This window comes from Macaca thibetana, chromosome 9 (genome assembly GCF_024542745.1).
Source record: "Macaca thibetana thibetana isolate TM-01 chromosome 9, ASM2454274v1, whole genome shotgun sequence".
NCBI lineage: Eukaryota > Metazoa > Chordata > Mammalia > Primates > Cercopithecidae > Macaca > Macaca thibetana.
The window spans coordinates 63,384,057-63,407,584 of record NC_065586.1 but is presented as its reverse complement, the minus strand read 5'-3'; the positions used below and the strand labels follow the sequence as shown (position 1 = coordinate 63,407,584).

The 23,528-nt window shown below is 43.7% G+C and overlaps 1 protein-coding gene across 1 annotated transcript in view; it reads left to right on the top strand.

The window, feature by feature from the left end:
- Positions 1-23,528, top strand: part of LOC126962516 (core histone macro-H2A.2) — a 61,006-nt gene that overhangs the window by 9,013 nt on the left and 28,465 nt on the right. The window contains exon 2 of the mRNA XM_050803642.1: positions 15,336-15,566. Within this exon, the coding sequence (XP_050659599.1) occupies positions 15,395-15,566 (172 nt within the window). The 5' untranslated portion in view covers positions 15,336-15,394. The remainder of the gene's footprint in view (positions 1-15,335; positions 15,567-23,528) is intronic.

Genomic DNA, 23,528 nt, shown 5'->3' with positions numbered 1-23,528 from the left:
GTTCTAGTTTTGAGAGCAGACAACTGGCCCCACTGATGTACTCAGTTGCTCAGCAAACATGGATGTCTCTGGGAACCCCTGGTGGATTAGGCACACCTGCTGTCTGTTACTGGAACATTCACCCTAGCCCCTAAGAGCACTCCTGCACACGCCCGCTCCCATCAGGGATGCTCATCTTGGCCCAGACAAAGCCAGTGCCCTGCTCAGAGAAGTAAAGAAGGCGCTGCTTATAACAATAAACTGCATTACTAATTTGGATCTGTTAGATTTGCAGAAAACAAGATAGTTTGCCCACTGTTATACTTAATAAAGAACTTATTTAAATTAAAAGAAAATATTGGTCAAGCTGGTCTCAGTGGCTCATGCCTGTAATCTCAGCACTTTGGGAGACTAAGGTGGGAATACTATTTGAACTTAGGATGTCAAGGCTACAGTGAGCTGTGATTGGGCCAGTGCACTCCAGCCTGGATGACAGAAACTCTGTCAAAAAAAAAAAAGAAAGAAAGAAAGGAAAAAGAAAATATTGGTTTAAAGAAACCAGACTACTTTGTCTTTTTATGAAGGCCATCAGCATGTTAAATAAAGTTTATTCTTTCTCCCCGAAAGCAATTTATTCAATAAGAGCACGTGCTAAGGATTTTTCTTTCTTTCCCCTCCTCCCTTCCGAGATCCCAGTATAATTTTAAATATTGTTTATGGGAATCCCACTCTTCCTATTTGTCAAGCCTCAAAGAACAAAAAGACAAGAAGAGACCAGGCTGGGCCCAGTGAGGGTGTTTTTGTTTTGTTTTCTGTGAATGAATAGATTCAGGAAGGCAAACTGCTTCATTTTCTGGTTGACTTTCTTTAGGAATGCATTGCTAACTCAGATTCAAAGAAAACTAAAATTATTTTTACTCATTTCTCATCCAAGTACTACAGGTGGCCAAACATATTTTTATTAGAAAATAGCATAAGGCTAATAATAAAGAAACAAACTACGTTATAGATCAACAACTGCTGCTTTTCTCTTTTTTAAAACAACCATAGCTCAGGTTCAACAGAGACAACAAAACATGTTAAAATGTCTTAGTAGCCTGCAGCAGCAACAGAAATCCTAAATCAACCCCTTAAACCCTCCAACCTCTTGTCCCCAGCTCCTCTACAGTGACCACACATGTTCTGCCTCTGAATGACAAAGAATGTGCCGGCAGTTGAACTTCCCGCTCCATGATGTGACTTGAAATACTTTTTGAAAAGGGAATGATTTGTTATCCAATAGTATAATTTAAATAAATTGGATTAATGCTTGGTTCTAACATTCATGGTTGGTTAATTTGGTTAATTTGATCTGCGTGTCATTTTGATGAAATTGCATTTGATATAACCCTTTATGTTATAAATTGTTAATGTGCTTTAACATATATGACGATAAAATTATTGACTATTCTCATTCACTTAAAGGTGGCCTTGAAAGAAAATGGTTTGGAAAGTATTATACTATAATGATTTGCCCTTGGAGTTCATAAATGGAAGTGTAATAGAGCCAGTGATTTAGCTTGTGTTACTGAAAATGGTTTTTACAGCTACAAAATAATGCTAACAAACTATTATTATTTTAATACAGTACTTAGGGTAACATACCAAAATACAGTCAAAATCTATTAGATTTTTTTCATACCCTTTAAAATATATTTCAGTGTATAGTTAATATATTTATATTGAATCCCCTCCTTTCCTACCTAGTTTTGTTTTATTTCATCTCAATTTATTCTCCCAAAGGATTATTCTGAACTGACAAAGATGCTTCATTACAGTGTCTCCATCACTTTTCATAAATATTTACAATATAAAATATTCTGAAGCACAATACCACAGATTAGGGAAATATCATAGGGGATAAAAATGAATAAATTGAATAAATTTCAGCAATTTTAAAACAGTACACGAGTCCATTAGGGATGACACTGTGAATTTCATGTTCATGAAAACAATGTTTAAAGGTTTTTTAAAATTTCAATTCCATCATTAAAAAGCTCTAAGATCTCTTATTTCTAGATTTAAAATAATGTATGATGAAAGCACTTTGATTTGCATACTTCTGAAGAGAATGATCTCGAAAGAGTGCTTTAAAATAAGCTGACTTGTGATTCTAGATCCTTTGTCGAGGTGATTCATCGGTGCGACCGAACCCCACCTTTGACACCCTGGCCTGTAATTATAGCTCCCAATCCTCACATTACTGACTGCTCTCTTTTTTTCAAAACCTCCTTGCAGAAGCTTGACTATAGAAAAAAATGGTCATTTAAGTCAGGATGGTGTTGTATGTTCTCACCCATAGTGGGAGCTAAACTATAAGGGTACAAAGGCATCAGAATGACATAATAGACTTGGGGACTCAGGGGAAAGGTGGGAAGGGGGTGAAGGATAAAAGACTACGAATTGGGTTCAGTGCACCAAAATCTCACAAATTACCACTGAAGAACTTACTCATGTAACCAAATACCAATAAAAAAATTAACAAAAGCAAAATAAACAAACAAACAAATAAATAAATAATAAATAAATCAGGACTCTGGAGGTGTCTAATGGCCCACCTTGCTGGTTGGTAGAGGGTTTGTTGCAGCCCTCCACAGTTTACAAAATAAAAATAAAAATGTGGAGAAGCTGAGGTGTAAAATATGGCTCACTGTTTATCAGCTCCTTATACTTGAAAAAGAAAGTATTTGAATAAAAAGAAAATATTGGTCTAAACAAACCAGACTATTTTGTCTTTTGATGAAGGCCATCAGGGTGTTAAATAAAGTTCCCTGTTTCTCACCAAAAGCAACTCATTCAATAAGGGCACGTGCTGAGGGGTTTCCTTTCTTTCCTCCCGTCTGGGATCACAGTATAATTTTAAATATTGTTTATAGGAACCTCATATGCTGCAGTTGTGCAAATACAGACACACTGAGTTGGATTCTATTCTATTAAGGAGTCTTTATCGTCTCTTGATGCAAAATTTTATATTCTTCAATTATCTCAAGACCGGTTAGTTTTCAGTGACTCGCCTGGTGATGAAGGTGATCTTAATTTTTTAACATGACATTATTACTCAATTATAAAACAGTTGAGCTGCTTCTCCTCAGCAGCATACTCATTTCAGGCTGATCCACAAATGAGTTTTGTTAAAATGTTAAAGTAAAATAACATTCTCAGTTTCCAGTTCAAAATGATGGACTGAGCACATGTACTTTCCTTCAAACCCCTCCTCTCCAGAGCCACAGAAATAATGGTAAAGAAGTACAAATAAAATAAACAATAACAAAGGGGTAGGGGCTGGTGGTGTTAGTTAACAGCAGGTGGGGGATTTCAAGAAATTTCCAGAAGACTGAAAGTGCATAAGAACATATGCACGTCACAGGGGAAGCCACAACTGAGAGTAAAAGCAAGAGGGAACTGCAGCGAAGGTGGGGAGGGTGAGAAGTGGGGACTCATTGAAGGTCTGTTTCCAGGACAGCTCCGTGAATTGTCCTTTCTCGCTCCTTTACTACTAGAAGAGTTTCCAGCAGTTTGGTATTTAGCCCTTAAGCTAACAATCTGAGAGTTCTTCTCTAAAGCAATCAAACAACTCCAAGAGGCTGGGCATGGTGGCTCACGCCTGTAATCCCAGTATTTTGGGAGGCCGAGGCAGGCAGATCACCTGAGGTCAGGAGTTCAAGACCAGACTGTCGCACATGGTGAAACCCTGTCTCTTCTAAAAATACAAAAATTAGCCAGGCGTGGTGGCAGGCTCCTGTAATCCCAGCTATTCAGGAGGCTAAGGCAGGGAGAATTGCTTGAATCCGGGGGACAGAGGTTGCAATGAGCCAAGATTGTGCCACTGTACCCCAGCCTGGGTGACAGAACAAGACTCCATCTCAAAAAAAAAAAAAAAAAAAAAAAATTACAAAACTACAAGGCACACGTAGAATTTCTAGGATAAATATCACACCACAAAATAAAGCTCCCCACTCATTCTGGCATTTGGGGGTCCTCAGTTCCTAACTGGACACCCTAAAGCCATGCCTGCTAATGCGGTTTGTCTGTGTCCTCATCCACATCTCAACTTGAATTGTATCTCCCAGAATTCCCACATGCTGTGGGAGGGACCCAGGGGGAAGTAATTGAATCATGGGGGCCGGACTTTCCTATGCTATTCTCCTGATAGTGAATAAGTCTCACGAGATCTGATGGGTTTATCAGGGGTTTCTGCTTTTGCTTTCTCCTCATTTTTCTCTTGCCGCTGCCATGTAAGAAGTGCCTTTTGCCTCCCACCATGATTCTGAGGCCTCCGCAGCCATATGGAACTGTGAGTCTAATGAAACCTCTTTTTGTCCCCAGTTTTGTGTGTGTATTTATCAGCAGTGTGAAAATGAACTAATACAACTAACTAGTTCCTAACTGGACACCCTAAAGCCATGCCTACTAATTGGCATGCCCTGCACACACACCCAGAGGTCCCAAACAGGAAGCATGCTCACCAAACAATGGTTGAAGAATTGAAGAAAGCTCTTCTATCTGCCTGTAATCATCAACCTTGTCCTTCATTCTTTTTTTTTTTTTTTTTTTTTTTTTTTTTTTTTGAGACAGAGTCTCACTTTCTCGCCCAGTCTGGAGCGCTTAAAAAAGGATCGTTGCAGTGGCAGGACCTTGGCTCCCTGCAACCTCCACCTCCCAGGTTCAAGTGATTCTTGATTCTCCTGCCTCAGCCTCCTGAGTAGCTGGGATTACAGGCATGCACCACCACGCCCAGCCAATTTTTATATTTTTAATAGAGGCAGGGCTTTGCCATGTTGGCCAGCTGGTCTCGAACTCCTGACCTCAAGTTATCTGCCCACCTCGGCCTCCCAAAGTGCTGGGATTACAGGCATAAGCCACCACGCCCGGCCTTGTCCTTCATTCTTAAATGCAAATGCATAACCAAAGATCACCAGACATTTAAGAAAAGCCTACATGAAAGTAAAAGATGAAAATCAATCAATCAATCAATATAACAACTGCCTGATAAAATAATTTAGAGGACAGAAGATAAATTTAACACATTCTAATTAGTTTCAGAGAGATTTGAAGACATGGTACAAACATAAAAGTACAGGATGCTGTAAAAAAGGAATAATCTGAGAACAAAAAGAGCTCTTGGAAATTAAAAATATGATTACCAAAATTAGATAAAGACTGAAGAAAAAATAGAAGAAAAAAGATAAGAGACTTGGACAATTAATCCAGGAGATCCAATACCTGGTTTATAGGAATCTCAGTAAGAGACAAAGAAAGGGGGTATAGAGAGAAATAAAGAAATTGGCAGTGGGTTGAGTGGGGAGGGATAATCAGAGACATAATGGAAAAAAAATTACATGTTATAAAAGTCTAAGTTTTCAGGTTGAACCAAGTTATTGACAAACGCTGAGCAGGATGAAGGCGGCTTGGCAATGACTTCAAAATATTGAAGCAAAATGATTTTGACACTAAAAATGATAATACTCTACTAAATGATAACCTAAAGATCATTCAAGTAAGATAGTTCTGTTTCTGAAAGAAAGCAAAGTTTAGGCCAGATGTGGTGGCTTATGCCTTTAATGCCAGCACTTTGGGAGGCTGAGGCGGGAGGATCACTTGAGGCCAAGAGTTCACAGGCGGGAGGATCACTTGAGGCCAGGAGTTCAAGACTAGCCTGGGCAACATAGTGAGACCCCATCTCTACAGAAAAATTAGCTGGGTGTGGTGCACACCTATAGTCCTAGCTATTCAGGAGGCTGAGGTAGAGGATTGCTTGAGCCCAGGAGGTCAAAGCTGCCATGAGCTGTGATTATACCACTGTACTCCAGCTTGGGTGACAGAGCAAGACTCTGTCTCAAAAAAAGAAAAAAAGAAAGAAAACAAAGTTTACTTCCCTGTCCTGTTTCTGAAGAGTTACATCAGGTGGATACCAACAAAACAAGGGAGAAAACCAAGAAAGAGGAAGTCATAGGGCCAAGGATGAACAGAGAAGATAGGTCCCAGAAAGACCAGTCCCAGGAGGACCGCTGGCTAAAACAACTCCCATTCCAAACTAGAGCTGGAGGTCAGAGGGCTTTGAGAATAACCCCTCTGCAAACGGTTCTCTGGGAAGAACAGGGTCTCTACAAAGAACAATATGATTGAGAAGCTGAGTGATTTTGAGGACATGGTAAAGGAACATCTTTTGTCAACACAGAAAAATATGGTCCACGTTCCTATTTGTGGATTCTGTATTTGTGAATTTGCCTACATGCTAAAATGTATTTGGAACCCCCAAATCAATACTTGCGGCACTTTCATGGTCATTCTAGGACATGCACGTGCACAGAGCAGCAAAACATCTTAGTTGCCACAAGCATACCTTCCCAGCAGAGGTTGCACCACGTGACTGCCTTCTTGTTTCAGCTCACACTGCAACCAAGTGCCCTTTCCATGCCCTATTTAGTGCCATGTTTTTCGCATGTTTGTGCTTTTTGTTGGTGATTTTGCTGTTTAGAATGGCCCCCAGGTGTCGTGCTGAAATGATGTCTAGCATTCCTAAGTGCAAGAAGGCCATCATGTGCAAGCTTCCTTCTGGCACGTGTTACAGTGCTGTTGGCCGGGAGCTCGATGTTAATGAGTCAACAGTATCTATTAAACAAGGTGTCTTAGAACACAAATACACATAAAACAAGGTTAAGTATTGATTAGTTGATGAAATGTTGTGACCAGAGGCTTGTAGGAGCCTAACCCTGTATTTCCCCTAAGAGCAATTTTTCAGTTTTCGCTAATTCTGTGTTTCTGACTACTTTATAGAACATAACTACCCCACATATTGAGAATCAACTATAGTTAATAACTTCAGAGTTAGAGAGGAAGCTATACAAGAAAGACGAGGTCCAAATGTGAAGCCCCAGAAAACGTGGAATGCTTTTGAACATCAGGTTTTCAGGAAAAAAAAAAAAAAAAAAAATCATCTTGACATGAGGACTCAAGGATTCCAATGCTGGACCACAAAGAAGAAACTATGTTGGTAGCATCACACTTGATTCTGCAGAGAATATTTACAAATGTGACAAGCACTATACTCAGTTCTGCGGGGAACAATATTTAGAAAGTCTTAACCATGCAAATGGAGTTTAACTTTCAAAATAAATCTAGAGTCAAAATGTGAATGATTTTATTGTGATTATAGAATAAAATATATATGTTATGAACTAGGATGATAGCAAGTATAGAAGACAGAAGTAGAGCTTAGGGAGGTGATGTAGAGAGGAGAGGACCAGGGAAAGATTAGGGCACTCACTTCCTCGTCTCATATGATGATGACATGAGAGATAATCCCCAAAGTTGATGAAGTCAGAAATAGAGATTGGAGTATACAGTATTACTTCAAGTTTCCAAGGCAATCAGTGGAGGAAATAAAACTGAAAAAATAACTGTCAACAATTGAAAAGGGAGGAGGAAGGTGGGTTAAGGTCTCATCCTTCTTCGGCACAGATAGAGACTGTCTAAAAATGAAAATAGATCAAGAAGTGGAGGTATAAGCATGAGAGTTTTGGAGGTAGCCACCAGAACTGAAATTAACCCTCGTTGCCTGTACTTGTCTCTCTAAATGAGATCAATGCGTGAGAAACTGTTGCTCTTCATTTTATACATTTTGGTTCCTTTTTGCTTTTTCTTTTTTCTTTTTTTTTTTTTTTTTTTTTTTTACTATGTGCAAATATTCCTTAGATTTAAAGATAAACTCAAAATATTTAAATAATTTCTTTAACTTTCTTATTTTCCTTGCTTCAGGGTAACCTTGAGCAAGTCACAAGAATAGGTTTAAGCTTGTTGGAGGTGGGCCCTCACATAGAAATTCCCTCACTTTCTCAGAGTTCTTAGTGTCTCCAGCGTGTTCTTGATACCACTAGGGCAGAGGAAACGCCTGCCTGTTCCATTTATGAAGTGTTTAGGCCCAGACAACTTAATAAGTATTCATGTTCTAACATTGTACTAGCCATTTGGGAAAATAATACACATGAATTAAAAGGTAAAAGTATTTTTATTCTGTTCTTAAATAACCACAATGAACTACAAATACGATGCATACAGCTGTTGGGCACTGCACAGATACCCAGACCTTGGAGTCAGATTGGACACTACCACCCTCATTTTCTGTTCTGTATTGACTTTCACCCAACACTTACTTTTAATCACAACAACAGCCAAAAACCCAGCTTTGAAAGAAAAAAAATGGGCATCACCGAAAGGAACATAGTGCACCCTACTGTTGAAACTGAACCATCGGGAGCTGGTAGTGGTGGGGTCCCACAGAGGCCAACTATGGCTGTATTCAAGGGAAAGCTGAAACCTTCCTGCGGTGCTTCTGCACAGTTTGGGAACCGTGGCTCCAACATCTATTTGAAACTTCATTTGGGTCTGTCAGGCAACTTCACTGGAAAATATTGGAGGACAAGGGTCATGTAAATTTAACAACATCTAATATAGTTTCTTGTTCAATAATAAATGCTCCATAAATACTGTCTTACATTGAATCTATGATGGTATCGATTGCAAGATGCATACTGACTTCTAGAGACAGTAAAATGTTAAAAAATAAAAGTGCATCATAAAATCAGTGAAATACGGTAATTATTTGAATAGTCTGGTGTGAGTTTATTGCCCGTGTCTGAGTCAATGCTGCAATTTCATATTTACCCGGTGTTATATATAAAATCTAACCTGTCGGTGTTGTTATGGGCTTAAAAGCCAAACCTAAAAATAAATCCTGAAACAACAGCGTCTGAATATGCGCTCTTCCCCAGCACACACAAGACCAACGATGTGCCTGCAGTTGCTGTGCTCCTGGGGGTTGGGGGGAACGAGCCAGGAGCCCCACATTCTCGCTCTTCTTCTCTGAGTCTGGAGTTTTACCTCCCTGTTTCTCACCGTTAACATGCTTGAAATGCTCTGATCCTCTCTACGAGTAATTATAAGACTGTTTACCTTGGTCTTTCTGCTTTGAAAGGACAGGTACATTGCAGATCCAGGGTTTGTCTGGTTTCCTCTATATCCCACATGTGTCTGGGAAGATGGGGCCATCTGAACAGAGCCGCGTGGCCTCCAGGGATTGCCCACACGGTGTCTCTGAGCACACCAAGAGCTGCATCCAGCCATATTCGCTCTCCAAATGTGTAAACTTAGTATATCATAGTCCTTAAGTTTTGCCTAATCAGAGCAAAATTGTCTTATAGCAGAAAATTTGTTTCCTTCAGGCTAATACTTAAATGTAAACATTAAGTATTCTCCTGAAGGAAACAAATTTTCACCTTGCAGTGGTTCTTTTTAGACGGTAGGCCTACACCGAGACTCCAATTCCCAGGATGTGGATAAAAACCCATTCAAGTTTTTGACTCCTGACTTCCCAAGATGGAACAGAGTTAGAGGAAAGGGTGGCCTGGTGAAAGAAGGAAGTTCAGGGTTATAATTTATCATAACTACAGGCATAATCCAGCACAGGCTTTGGGGAGAGGTGGTCTTTAGAAAGCAAGGTCTTCTCTGGAGTGGCCCCAGAGGCTCAGCACTTCCTGCTGTCGGTGGGCTCTGATAGATGTAACATGTCAGCTCCATCAGCCCCTCCTTGCTTCCCCTAGGGATTCCTGGATGTGCTCTAATTCTTACTGTCCGTGTGCAGGGGCCTCACAGCCCTGAGTCCCCAAGAGGGTCTGGGAGATAGGTGCCTGGCTGCTTAAATTCTGCACAAGACCTAAAAAGACGGGTTTGGCAGGCATGGAGAACTCTCCAGTCCTGCTTAAAATACATATGTAAGTCAATCCGTCTCACACTTAGAATTCAGATGGAGCTGCATCCCCTACCCAGGGGAATTTCCTCTAAGGCCCTCACCTAGAGGGAAGTCTGGAAGCCACAGAGAGAAAACCTTGTTATAAAGTACCATGTTTGGGATGATTCTTACATTTAGGGACTTTTTTACAATGTGCAGGTGGTATGTTTCTCTACTTGTTCCTACTTTGATTTTCCTTACGTGGCTCTTTTATCTTCCTGAGTGTTGGGTTTTGTTTGTTTGTTTTTGAGACGGAGTTTCACTGTTGTTGCCCAGACAGGAGTGCAGTGGTGCAGTCTCGGCTCACTGCAAACTCCACCTCCCGGGTTCAAGTGATTCTTTTGCCTCAGCCTCCAGAGTAGCTGGGATTACAGGCGCCCACCACCACGCCCGGCTAATATTTTGTATTTTTAGTGGAGTCAGGGTTTCATCATGTTGGCCAGGCTCAAACTCCTGACCTCAGGTGATCCACCCACCTTGGCCTCCCAAAGTTTAGGGATTCCAGGCGTGAGCCACCACACCTGGCCTCTTCATGAGTGTTTTAGGCATCTATGCCCTGAAGTCACTTGCTTTTTTTCTACTCCTAGTCCTAAGTTCCAATTTTTAGGGCAATTTGTGACTTCTCTTGACAGCTAATAGTGGGAAAGTCCCTAGATAGCTTTATCCTGCACACCTAGTCATTCTCTGGTTGTTTTGTTTGAGGAAAGTGTGTGTGTGTGTGTGCGTGTGTGTGTCTGTGTGCGCATGTGCGTGTCTGTGTGTGTGCACGTGCACGGGGGTGTCCCTGCCCTTGTGATGTTTGTACGTCATGCAGCATTCTCTGGTGGAAGCATGGTAGGGAGAGATTAAGACCAGCCAGCACACACCATATTCACAGAGCACATCCACCCTGTGATGGGCTTTTCAGGTGGTTTTCTTGACAACCAGACTTACTAATCATCCTCCAATCCCACTTACCATTAACTGAGAAAAGCACATAATTGGCTTAGGAGAGTCACTAATGCACCTTCATGAGCCTGTGTAGGCTCTTAAGTCTTTAGAACCTACTGCTTACAGAGCCTAAGCTTCTCTACCAAAATCGTTGAAAACTACCTTTCAGAAAAATCAGGATGTTTAAGAGCAGAACAACTGTAAGGATGTTAGCCACCTCCCCTGTTTTACAGATGAGGCCACTGCGGTCCAAACAAGTAACTTATGAAGCTCAAATAACTACAGTCATGCATTACTTAACGAAAGGGGTACATTCTGAGAAATGCATCGTTAGGTGATTTTGTCATTGTGCAAACAGCATAGAGTGGACTTCACAAACCTAGATGGTACAGCCTCCTGCACACCTGGCCTATAATCATATGATCTGTTGCTTCTGGGCTACAAACCTGCTCAACATGTTACCATACTGAATACTGCAGGCAATGGTAACACAATGGTAAGTTTTTGTGTCTAAACTTAGAAAAGGGACAGTAAAATACAGTATAAAACGTAAACAGTAGTACACATGTATAGGGCACTTGCCATGAATAGAGCTTGCAGGACTAGCTCTATACTTGCAGAAGTACTCTGGGTGAGTCAGTGAGTGAGTGAGAGATGAGTGAATGTGAAGGCCCGGGACATTATCGTCCACTAGTGTAGACTTTATACCGTACATGTAAGCTATACTACATTTAAAAGACAATATTTTCCTTAATAATAAATTAGCCTTATCCAATAATAAATTATCCAATAATAAATTAACCTTAGCTTACTGTAATTTTTTTACTTGATAAACTTTTTAACCTTTTTAAACTTTTGACTCTTGTAATAACACTTAGCTTAAAACACAAATACATTGTACAGCTACACATATTTTCCTTCTTTATAGTCTTTATAAGCATTTTTCTATTAAAAAATTTTTTTTAACTTTTTAAACTTTTGTTAAAAAAAAAAAATAAGACACATACACATTAGCCTAGGCCTACATAGAGTCAGGGTCATCAATAACACTGTCTTCCAGCTTCATGTCTTGTCCACTGGAAAATCTTTAGGGACCATAACACGCATGGAGCTGTCATCTCCTGTAATAATAATGCCTCCTTCTGGAATACCTCCTGAAAGACCTGTTTGAGGCTGGTTTACAGTTAACCTTGTTTTTAATAAGTAGAAGGAGTACAGCAACATAGTCATTTGTTGTCAAGTATTATATACTATACATAATTATAGGTGCTAGACTTTTACATGACTGGCAGCACAGTAGGTTTGTTTACATCCGTGTCACCACAAACACACGAGTAAGGCATTGTGCTATGCCGTTAGGATGTCACTAGGTTGGCCGGGTGCTGTGGCTCACACTTGTAATCCCACCACTTTGGGAGGCTGAGGAGGATGGATCACTTGAGGTCAGGAGTTCGAGACCAGCCTGGCCAACATGGTGAAACCTCGTCTCTACTAAAAATACAAAAATTTACAGGCGTGGTGGTGCACGCCGATAGTCCCAGCTACTTGGGAGGCTGAGGCAGGAGAATCGCTTGAACCCGAGAGACAGAAGTTGCAATGAGCCGAGATCATACCACTGCACTCCAGCCTGGTGACAGAGCAAGATTCCTTCTCAAACAACAACAACAAAAAAGATGTCACTAGGTCATAGGAATTTTTCAGCTCCGTTATGATCTTATGGGACCACTGTCATATGTGCAGTCATTGTGGGGTGCATGACTGTAGTTATGTAGAAGTGGCACTATGCCCAGGACTTCCTGTTCCCCAGTCCTGGGCTCTTTCCACTATAGCAAGAGGACCTCCATTTAGAGCCCCACAACCCAGCTAGCAATGCTGTCTGTTTCCCCTCTTTCATGCTACAGTGCTAACAGCAGGCCCTCCACACGTTTACCTAACACATAGTTGCTTGCTTCCTCAAAGAGAAAACCCCTACAAGTGGATTTATGACAGTGAACAGCCACAGACAGCAGCAGCACAGCAAATGTGGGAGATCTTGTTTCTTCCAGATGAAGAAACAACAACGTGATAAAACAACATGACAACATTGTCTGATCCCTGGGCCTTGTGGTCAGAGAGATAATAGTCTAAGGCACTTCTCTCATCCTTGCTTGTACCTAACTGATGAATAGCTACATCCTTTGGTGGCAAAACGACATATAAAATATAAAATAGGGTAGTAGTAAATACATATGAGCATTTTAAATAATGTATATGAAGTATATACTAAAATGCCCCAAACTTGAATCATTCACCTCAGGGACAGGTGAGTGTTGAGAAAGGGGTTTGTTGCTAATTTCAGAGCTTTAGTATAGTCTCCTTGGTCGTAATGGAGTTATCAGATGCTTTAGAAAATTGAAATCTGTTCACTCTTTCACCTAGATTAAGTAAATCCCGGTTTTGTATCTATTTCATATTAGCCAAGCATTCATTTAGTACCTTCTTCTGTCATACATTTAGCAACTTCCTTGGACCCTCCTTTCCTTTGCCATCTTGCCTGTTGGTATGATGACCTAACCAGGATCAATGGATAGAACCAACTTAAATTTGTTCCTGACTTTCTCATTTTTCATCTCCAGAGGAAACAGCCCCTGAGAACGCCATTGACCTTGGGGAAGAGAGCTTTGATATATTAACACATTTCCTAGAAAATGTCATTTTCCTTTTCTTTGCTGCTGACCGTTTGTCCCTTGTAATTTGCTTTTACTTACTGAAGATTATATTCCATTTGTCGGTTACAATACTCTGTCAACCAGCAGATCGAGCCCACCCAAGATCTACTACAATTTTCTAGATTGCAGGTGGGCTTACAAATACTCCGTCCAGGAATATGTAATTATTTTATCTTCACACAAAAGATAGCTTCCTTAAGCAACAGTGAATATTTGCCTCTTAATTCCTTGTGCTGAATTCACCTCTTCGTGCTGACTGTGAAGTTCCTCCCCAAAATCAACCTGGATTCCCCATTCCAAGGAACAGAAGCTCAGGCTGCATTATGGCTTTTCATTTGCTATGTTTGCATACCACACATATTCAGTAAAACTGCCTCTTCTGGCCTGTTTCCATTTCTAAGAGTGCTACATTATTGCATGATTTAGAAAAGTGTCTGAGAAATATGCATCAGCTCTCAGTTATGTCTGTCAAACCTGGCTGATATGGTTTGGCTGTGTCCCCACCCAAATCTCATCTTGAATTGTAGCTCCCATAATTCCCACGTGTTGTGGGAGGGACCCGGTGGGAGATGATTGAATCATGGCATGGTTTCCCCTGTACATTCTTGTGGTAGTGAATAAGTCTCACGAGATCTGATGGTTTTATAAGGGGTTTCCCCTCTCACTTGGCTCTCATTCTGTCTCGTCTGCTGTCATATAAGACATGCCTTTCACCTTCCACTATGATTGTGAGGCTTCCCCAGCCACGTGGAAGTGTGAGTCCATTAAACCTCTTTTTGTTTATAAATTACCCAGTCTCGGGTATGTCTTTATTAGCAGTGTGAGAACAGACTAACACACTAACCATTATAATGGGCAAAGTCATATAAGCCAAGAGGTATTGTATTAGTTTTCTTTTTTTTTTTTCTTTTTTTTTTTTTTGAGACGGAGTCTCGCTCTGTCGCCCAGGCTGGAGTGCAATGGCCGGATCTCAGCTCACTGCAAGCTCCGCCTCCCGGGTTCACGCCATTCTCCTGCCTCAGCCTCCCGAGTAGCTGGGACTACAGGCGCCCGCCACCTCGCCCGGCTAGTTTTTTGTATTTTTTTAAGTAGAGACGAGGTTTCACCGGGTTAGCCAGGATGGTCTCGATCTCCTGACCTCGTGATCCACCCGTCTCGGCCTCCCAAAGTGCTGGGATTACAGGCTTGAGCCACCGCGCCCGGCCAGTATTAGTTTTCTTATTGTTGCTGGAACAAATTACCCCAAACTTAGTGATTTAAAACAATACAAATTTATTCTCTTATAGTTCAGGGGTCAGAGGTCCAAAATTAGTCTTACTGGGCTAAAGTCAAGGTGTCAGCAGGACTAATTCCTTCTGGTGGCTTTGAGGGGAAAATCCTTTTCCTTCTGTTCTCACATCTCTTACTGCCCACTCTGACCCCCTGCCTCCATTTTCTAAGGAGGCTGGCAGTTACATTAGCCCCACCCAGATAATCCAAGATAACCTCCCCATCTCAAGACCCTTAGCTTAATCCCATCTGCAAAGTCTCTGTCATATAAGATAACAGTCACAGATTCTGGGGATGAGGAAATGGACATCTTTGGGGATCATTGTTCAGCTGACCACAGGATTGAGACCTCCCTATTCAGTGACAGTTTTCTGTGGCCTTTCCTTTTGAGGTCGGGCTGCCTTGGTGGGGGACGGATGTTTGTGGGTGAGCTTGCCCATGCCCTTCAGAGACCCCATGCCTGACTCCATGCCTCCTGCACCTGCAGTGGCAGCCAGGTTTCAGCTGCCTCCCTGGGGCAGTCAGAGGTGTCACAGTGGTACCCAAGGGCCATGCCACTGTGCCCAAGATGTTTGCCAACTACCCTTCCTCAACTCTGTCTTCTTTCCCTTTTTCCTTTTCAGCATTGTGTTAGTGCCGGGAGGCCACTGTGTCAGCAAGCTGAGAGGGAAACTGAGGCAAGATGTCGGGCCGGAGCGGGAAGAAGAAAATGTCCAAGCTGTCCCGTTCAGCCAGGGCAGGTGTCATCTTTCCAGTGGGGAGGCTGATGCGTTATCTGAAGAAAGGGACGTTCAAGTACCGAATCAGCGTGGGCGCCCCTGTCTACATGGCGGCAGTCATTGAGTACCTGGCAGGTAATGAGGACACGCAAAGGAGACTGCCTGCTCCCAGGTCCCCACCCTCCCCTGGGTCCCCCTCTCAGGCTGGGGAGGGATGCTCCAAATTGCCTTGTGGCTGGCTCAAGGCTACTGTGGGTGGTGACAGGGTTGCAACTGGCCTGCTTGGCTAAAATCAACTTCTGCAGACTTTAGGGGAGAGAAAAGTGCATAGGAAGGACAGGTGATCAGCATGGAAGGCAGAGAACCCACAATCAAGTAAGTGGCCCTCCTAGACCAGTCCTGCAAAAGATGCGTCTTACTTTAAGCAAATGCAATATATAAATATCTAAGCTCCTGAAGAAAATAAACTGCAGGGAGAATGGGGGAGTTGATATTCATTTTGTAAAAGGGAGTCTTTTTACATCAAATTGCTCATTAAACATCAGTTTTCCTGGTATATTTAAACTAGGACTCAGTGTCCATAAATAACATTTATCTGATCATCAAAAGCATCTTTCGGGTGCTGCCATGAAGCCGATGTAATGTTCTAATTTTGTTCTCCTTCACTGAGGTGATTCTCATCTAATAGGGGTGCACAGAAAATAGTTTCCCAGATTTGTTGTTAAAGTTAATTTTTTTACTGAAAGATGAGATTTTGCTGTGTGTGTTCTTTATCTTAGTAACTTTCTCTTTAGCTTTTTTGTTGTTGTTCTCTTATGTCATAGTTAAACAGAAACCAAACTTTACAATATCGGGGTGCTTTTCAGAAATATTTACAAATAAAATATATAAATATATATATATACAATAAGTGTGATTTAGTCCCTTGTTGGGTAATAGCCATGAGCAACAATGTCTCTGACTTTGCCCAAGGTTAACAAATTCCCTAGACACCAAGGTTAAGTTCCTTGGGAATTCTGCCAGGTTAAAAAGCAAACCTCCCCAAACAGTCTAACACTGGGGAGGCAAGCCTCACTGCATGAAATCCTCTGGGCTGTGGCAGGGCTGGTCCTCTCTTCTGTCCCCAGGTTCCTCTTTTCTGCTGGTTTTTCCTTTCTAGATGCTCAGTCCTGCCCTGCCCTCTTAGTCCCCATCGCTCACCAACCAACATTGATTGGTGAAAGGTTTTCCTTGATCCATGCATGGAAATGTCCTCCCCACAGAGCTTCCACCAGGCAGACCTTTGCATCATGAGTCTTCCTCTTATGAAATGAAAGCCTTGCTCCTGAGCTAAAAGTCCTTCCCTCCTTTAGGAGGTTGGGGAAAGCTGGAGGACTCTGAAAAGCAGTGCTTTTCAAAGTGGGATCACCCAGGGATCTTGTTGACAAGGGCAGGGTGGGCCCTGAGACGCCATTCCTCAAGCTCCCAGGTGATACTGATGCTGCTGGTCCAGGGACCCCACGTTGAATAGCAAGATTGTAGCCAGTCTTTTAATTTCAAGCCAAAAGATGTAGGGAATGCTTGTTTAAAATGCAAGTTCCCACCAGGCATGGTAGCTCACACCTATAATCCCAGCACTTTGGGAAGCTGAGGCGGGTGGATCACCTGAGGTCAGGAGTTCGAGACCAGCCTGGCCAATATGGTGATACCCCATCTCTACTAAAAATACAAAACTTAGCCAGGCATGGTGGCAGCTACTGGGGTTATAGGCCTGTAATCCCAGCTACTTGGGAGGCTGAGGCAGGAGAATCGCTTGAACCCAGGAGTTAGAGGTTGCAGTGAGCTGGGATCACACCATTGCACTCCAGCCTGGGCGACAGAGAGAGACTCCATCTCAAAAAATAAAATAAAATAAAATAAAATGCAAGCTCCTGGATACACTCTCAAAGGGTCTGATTCACTGGATCTGGAGTGAGGCCAAGGAATCTGATAGGAAAACCTCCGAGCTGAGGGAGGGAGAGAGCAGACTCTGAGAAGGGTTTATGAAGCTTTAAAACCTGGTAGGTGTGTGTCACCTACTGAAACTGGAAGACACTGAGTAACTCAAAGATCCCACAGCTTTCAAATGGGGAACTAGGACTCCCCCAGGGCCCTCGACCTCGAGCCACGCAGTTTTGCTGTGCTACACTGCCCCAATGTTTGTGTGATGAAAACAGGCAAAAGTCTAATCCAGTGCATATACAAAATTTGGCCTTTGGAATCCCTGGCATCTCTGTTAGTCTTTGGTTCAGATGTGTGAGATAAACGAAGCTTACCTCTCCCTGTTCGTTCATCCATTCAAAGAGCATTTGTTGAGCCTCTCCACGCCAGCGCATACAGTGAGTCCTTAGGCAGAGTTCCTGCAATAGAATTGGGCCATTTATACGGCGAGTTGAATGTGGAGAGGATGAACACCTGCAAGGGTGCCATTGCCAAAGTCCTCCTGCCCCAGCCAGTCCCAGTGTCCAGACCATCCTGGGCCACATAGAGGAGGAGAAGGTGACATTGATCTCCTGAGGCCCAGGCCTGTCCTCTGTGTCCTTTCCCTCCCTTCTTTGTGCCTTTTCTCTCCTCCAAAGGCAGGCAGGCACGGAGAGAGTGCAGGCTCAGATGTCGGTTCCAATCGGGATGACTCATCCACCAGCTCTGTTACCCTAACCTCTCTGAGCTCCAGGTGTTTCCAGAACTAGCTCATTTAACCTCATTCAATGAGCTAATACGTGTAAAACACCTGGCGTATAGGATGCACTCAATAAATGGTAATTCTTCTCCTCCCCCCTCTATTAAAAGCTGATAAAATCATTCAGGACAAAGTATAAATGACTAATTCCATTAAGGTGGTATATTTTCAGGCTGAATTTACATTTTAATGAGACAAGGCGTTGTAATCCAAAGGAATGAATCATATTAGTGGAATTGCAAGCTACTGTTGAGTAAGTGACATGGGGAATTTTTGTCTGTTTTTTGGTTTGTTTGGTTTTTAAAGAGGTATCCATTGACTCTGTTTAGGGAAGGGGAGTCAAAATGTGGAAGCCTCCTGTCACCCTTGAAATGACTTCCACATTCGTGAAACAAATCTAGACTGAGTGCCTCGTTTGAATCAGGTCTTGAAGATACAGCAGAAAACCAGCTAACTTGGTCCTGCCCATTGCTGGACTTAGAGCCCAGTGAGGAGGACAAGAAGGAAATGCCTCACAATAAGATCAGGTGCTGTCGGGCAGGGAATGAGAGGAACTTTGGGAAGTGCGGGTTGGGGGAAGGGCCGCCTAATCTAATGTAAGCATTGTTAAGACCAAAACCAGGTTGTCAACCCTGCATTTCTTGTATCGATTGATTTCAAATCCTGATGCCTGGGTCCCACCCCCAAGAGATGCTGGAGTATTTTCTGTGCATCAGGATTCTTAAAAGTTCCCCCAAATGATTCTGATGAGCAGCCAGGTGGGGAAGGGAGTCAGCCAGATTCAGATGGGGGGTGGTGAACTAGGGGAAGATAGTAAAGGAGGTTGAGAATAATGAAGAAGATTCCAAGTTTAAAAGAGTGTGTGGCCCTTCCTAATGTGCCTGCAGCAGAGCTTGGGAATGGGAGGAGTGAGAGATGAAATGGGGGCAGGGCAGCAGGCGCTAGACTGTGATGGCCCTTGAAGGCCACGTTGAGGGTTCACACACGCGCGCGCGCACACACACACACACACACACACACAGCAGAGGAGGCATCAAAGGGAGGTGGCAGCATCTGTGGGGCATCACTCTGGCTTTAGGAGAACAGTTGTCAAGGAGCAAGATCAGATTCCAGGAGACCAGTGGAGTTGTTTTAGTGTCACTTTGTAAAGAACTGACAGTGGCCAGGACCAAGGGTACAGTGGGGATGGTGAGAAGAAATGGAAAATCTGGGAGCTCTCTGGAGGGTGGAGTCAGCTCCGCTCCATAATGGATTGGATCCACAGGGAGGGGCATCAAGGATGACATGAATCTTGCAGGCGTGGACTAGCTACTTTCTCTCAGGCCACACTCCCATTGGGTGAGAAGTAGAATGAGGTGTGGACTTGGAGACAAGAGGAGCAGGGAATGGGTAAAAGAAGTCTGGCCAGCCGGGTGTGGTGGCTCACAACTGTAATCCCAGCACTTTGGGAGACCAAGGTGGGCAGATCACCTAAGGTCGGGAGTTCGAGACCAGCCTGACCAACATAGAGAAGCCTTGTCTCTACTAAAAATACAAAATTAGCCAGGCATGGTGGCGCATGCCTGTAACCCCAGCTACTCGTGAGACTGAGGCAGGAGAATCACTTGAACCCAGAAGGCAGAGGTTGTGGTGAGCCAAGATCGTGCCATTACACTCCAGCCTGGGCAACAACAGCAAAACTCCATCTCAAAAAAAAAAAAAAAAAGTCTGGCCAAGAGGAAGGAGGAGAGAGAGCAAAGCAGCTAGTGGATGGAGAATGGTGCCTGTAGCTGAAGTAGGGAGCAATGGGTGAGAACCAGGCAGCAGCAGGAGGGGCTCAGTTTGGGACCTGTTGAGCTTTGGTGTCTATAAGATGTCCAAGAGGGCTGGGCAGAGTGGCTTATGCCTGTAATCCCAACACTTTGGGAGGCCAAAGTGGCAGGACCACTTGAGTCCAGGAGTTCCAGACCAGCTTGAGCAAGATGGTGGGCAAGATTTCTCTACAAGAAATTTAAAAATTAACCAGGTGTGTGCCGGGCGCGGTGCCTCACACCTATAATCCCAGCACTTTGGGAGGTCAAGGCGAGTGGATTACCTGACATCAGAAGTTCGAGACTAGCCTGACCAACATGATGACACCCCATGTCTACTAAAAATACAAAAATAAGCCGGGCATGGTGGTGCATGCCTGTAATCCCAGCTACTTGGGAAGCTAAGGCAGAAGAATCACTTTAACCCAGAAGGTGGAGGTTGCAGGGTGTGGTGGTATGTTCTGAATAGTCCCAGTTGCTAGGGAGCTGAGCTGGGAGGATTCTTTGAGCTCAGAATTCGAGGCAGCAGTGAGCTATGACTGCACCACTGCACTCCTCAGCCTGGGCGACCACGCAAGGCCTTGTCTCTCAAAAAATAAAAATAAAAATAAAAAAGATGTCCAGAAGAGCGGAGTGGATAGAAATGCTGGATCCAGCCAGGCCTGAACCTAGATTCTGGTTCTGCCACGTATCAGCTATGAACCCTCAGGCTCATTGCTTTACCACTCATGATGTTATTGTGAGGATTACATAAAATAATGCATGAAAAGTGGTTAGCACCGCTCAGCACACGTGAGCAACTCCATCCATGTGGCTGTTACTGTTACTGAGTGAAGACCCCCTGGTGTGTCGGCAGCTCAGGAGGGAGCTGTGGGCAAGAGGTTCACATCGGTGTGTTAAGGCAGTGGAAGTGAGCGAGGTCACCCAGAGAGAGCGCAGGACCCAGCATGAGCGACACCAGTGTGCACGGTGGGCCAGGGAGAGGGGGAAAGGATGGCAAAGGAGGCTGAGGAAAGCCAGAGGGTAAGGAGGAAAGATGTGAGCATGTGATGCATCAGAGGCCAAGGGAAGGGAGGGAGGGCCAGGAGCCCCTAAGGGTCACGCTGATAAAAACCAGACAAGGACAACAGATCTAGCCACCTCAGGGTCATGATGACCTTGGCAAGGACAGCGTGGGAGGTCAGAACCAAACCACAGTGAGTTGAGAAGCGGGAGGTGTGGACTGGGAGACAAAGGGGATGGGGAGCTCTTCACACTCAAAGTAGTAATTAGAGCTGCCACCACATCTTATGAATGAATGAAATGTAAAATGGCACAGCCTATAGTAAAAATAATTTAATTGTACATTTTTAAATAGCTAAAAGAGTATAATTGGATGGTTTGTGATACCAAGGATAAATGCTTGAGAAGGAAACACCATTTTCCATGATGTAATTATTACACATTTAATGCCTGTATCAAAATATCTTTGTACCCCATACATATATACACCTACTATGTACTCACAAAGATTAAAATAAAAATCTGGGTGAGGTGGCGGGCACCTGTGGTCCCAGCTACTCGGGAAGCTGAGGCAGGAGAAAGGCGTGGACCCGGGAGGCAGAGGTTGTAGTCAGCCAAGATTGCACCATTGCACTCCAGCCTGGGCAACAGAGCAAGACTCTGTCTCAAAAAATAAAATAAAATAAAATAAATAAATTTTAAAAATCAAAATAAAAATTTATTTTTAAAAAAGGGTGCAGCCACTGTGGATAACAGTTTGATGGTTCCTAAAAAAGTTAAACGTAGAATTACCAATACAACCAAACAATGCCACTCCTAGCTGTATACCCAAGAGAACTGAAAGCAGGGACTTGGCCAGACACAGTGGCTCACGCCTGTAATCCCAGCACTTTGGGAGGCTGAGGCAGCCGGATCACCTGAGGTCGGGAGTTTGAGACCAGCCTGACCAACATGGAGAAACCCCGTCTCTACTGAAAATACAAAATTAGCCGGGCGTGGTGATGCATGCCTGTAATCCAGCTGCTGGGGAGGCTGAGGCAGGAGAATTGCTTGAACCCGGGAGGCGGAGGTTGCGGTGAGCCAAGATTGCACCACTGCACTCCAGCCTGGGCAACAAGAGTGAAACTCCTTCTCAAAAAAAAAAAAAGAAAAGAAAGAAAGCAGGACACATACAAATATTTGTGCAACCATGTTCTTAGCAGCATTTTTCACAACAGCCGAAAGTTGGAAGCAACCAAGTGTCGACCAGCAGATGAATGGATAAGCAGAATGTGGTATATTCATATAATGGGCTGTTATTCAGTCACAATATTTCAAAAAGGAATAAAATTCCGATACATGGTACAACCTGGATGAACCTTGAAAACATTATGCATATGAAGGATGGCAGACACAATAGGGCAATATGGTATGGTTCCATTTATATGATCACCCAGAGGAGGTGATACCTAGAAGAGGTGAATTCACAGAGACAGAAAGTAGAATAGAGGTTACCAGGGGCTGGGGAGAGGGAGGGAGAAATGATGAGTTATTGTTTAATGGGTGCCGAGTTTCCATTTGGGATGATGAAAACATTCTGGAAATGGATAGCTATGACTGTGCAACATTGTGAATATGCTTAATGCCATTGAATTGTATCCCTTAAAATGGTTACATGGTAGATGTATGTTATGTATGTTTTCCTTTTTTTTTTTTTTAATCAAACACCTTGTTCTGAGAAGAGTTGTTGGGCCTCACCAGACTACCAAAGGGATTCCCAGCACCAACAAGGTGTAGCCCCCCTGCAGGAGGGGGAGAGCTGGAAACACAGAGACAAGGAGCCCAGAGGGGAAGCTGGGCCCCCGGGGTCTCCAGAGCTGGCTGGAGGCCTTGGTCTCAGGTGGGGAGGCACCTCCTCCAGCTCCCAGAAGGAGAAGGGCTGCTGGGAACTGATGCAGACACTGCAGTGTGCCCCTAGAGACAGTGCCCCTAGAGACAGTGCCCCTAGACACCTTCTTCCCATACCCAGGCACAGCCTCTCTAAGTGACCCTCATTACACAACTCTTAAGTGGCGGTATTCCACTTTTTTCTCCCTGCCAGATCTCTGTGGCAAGCAGTGCTCTTCACCCCCACATCAACTGGATTCTCCTGCTGATGTCCTGGGGGCCAGCGAGCCACCATCAGTGGGCTTCCCCTGGCCAGTCTACCACTCCTGTCAGATTTATGTCTGTGGTTTCTGAAGGCCTTCTGTCCCACACACTGCCTCTGGAAGGCAACCTGGGGCCACAGGCATGGCCAGGAAGAGAAGGCTGGGGACAACACAGTCAAAAAAGGAGGGCACAAATTCTCAGCAACACTGGGCGAGAGACAGCAGCATGCCTCGCCTGATTCTATGGACTGACTGTCTGGCTAGCCCCAGGTTCACAGGTGATCATGATGCTAGAGCCACAGTGTCTCTAGCCCCCACCTGCTGAAGGAGGGTGCACAGTCCCGCAAAGAATGCATGCTCAACTGCTCATCTAGAACGCCCCATTGACCTGAACATGCTTGCCTCCCAGAATGGTTATCACGTTCCTACTTCAGTTTCTTCATCTGTGGAATTGTGATAATGTTGGCCCAGTTCACAC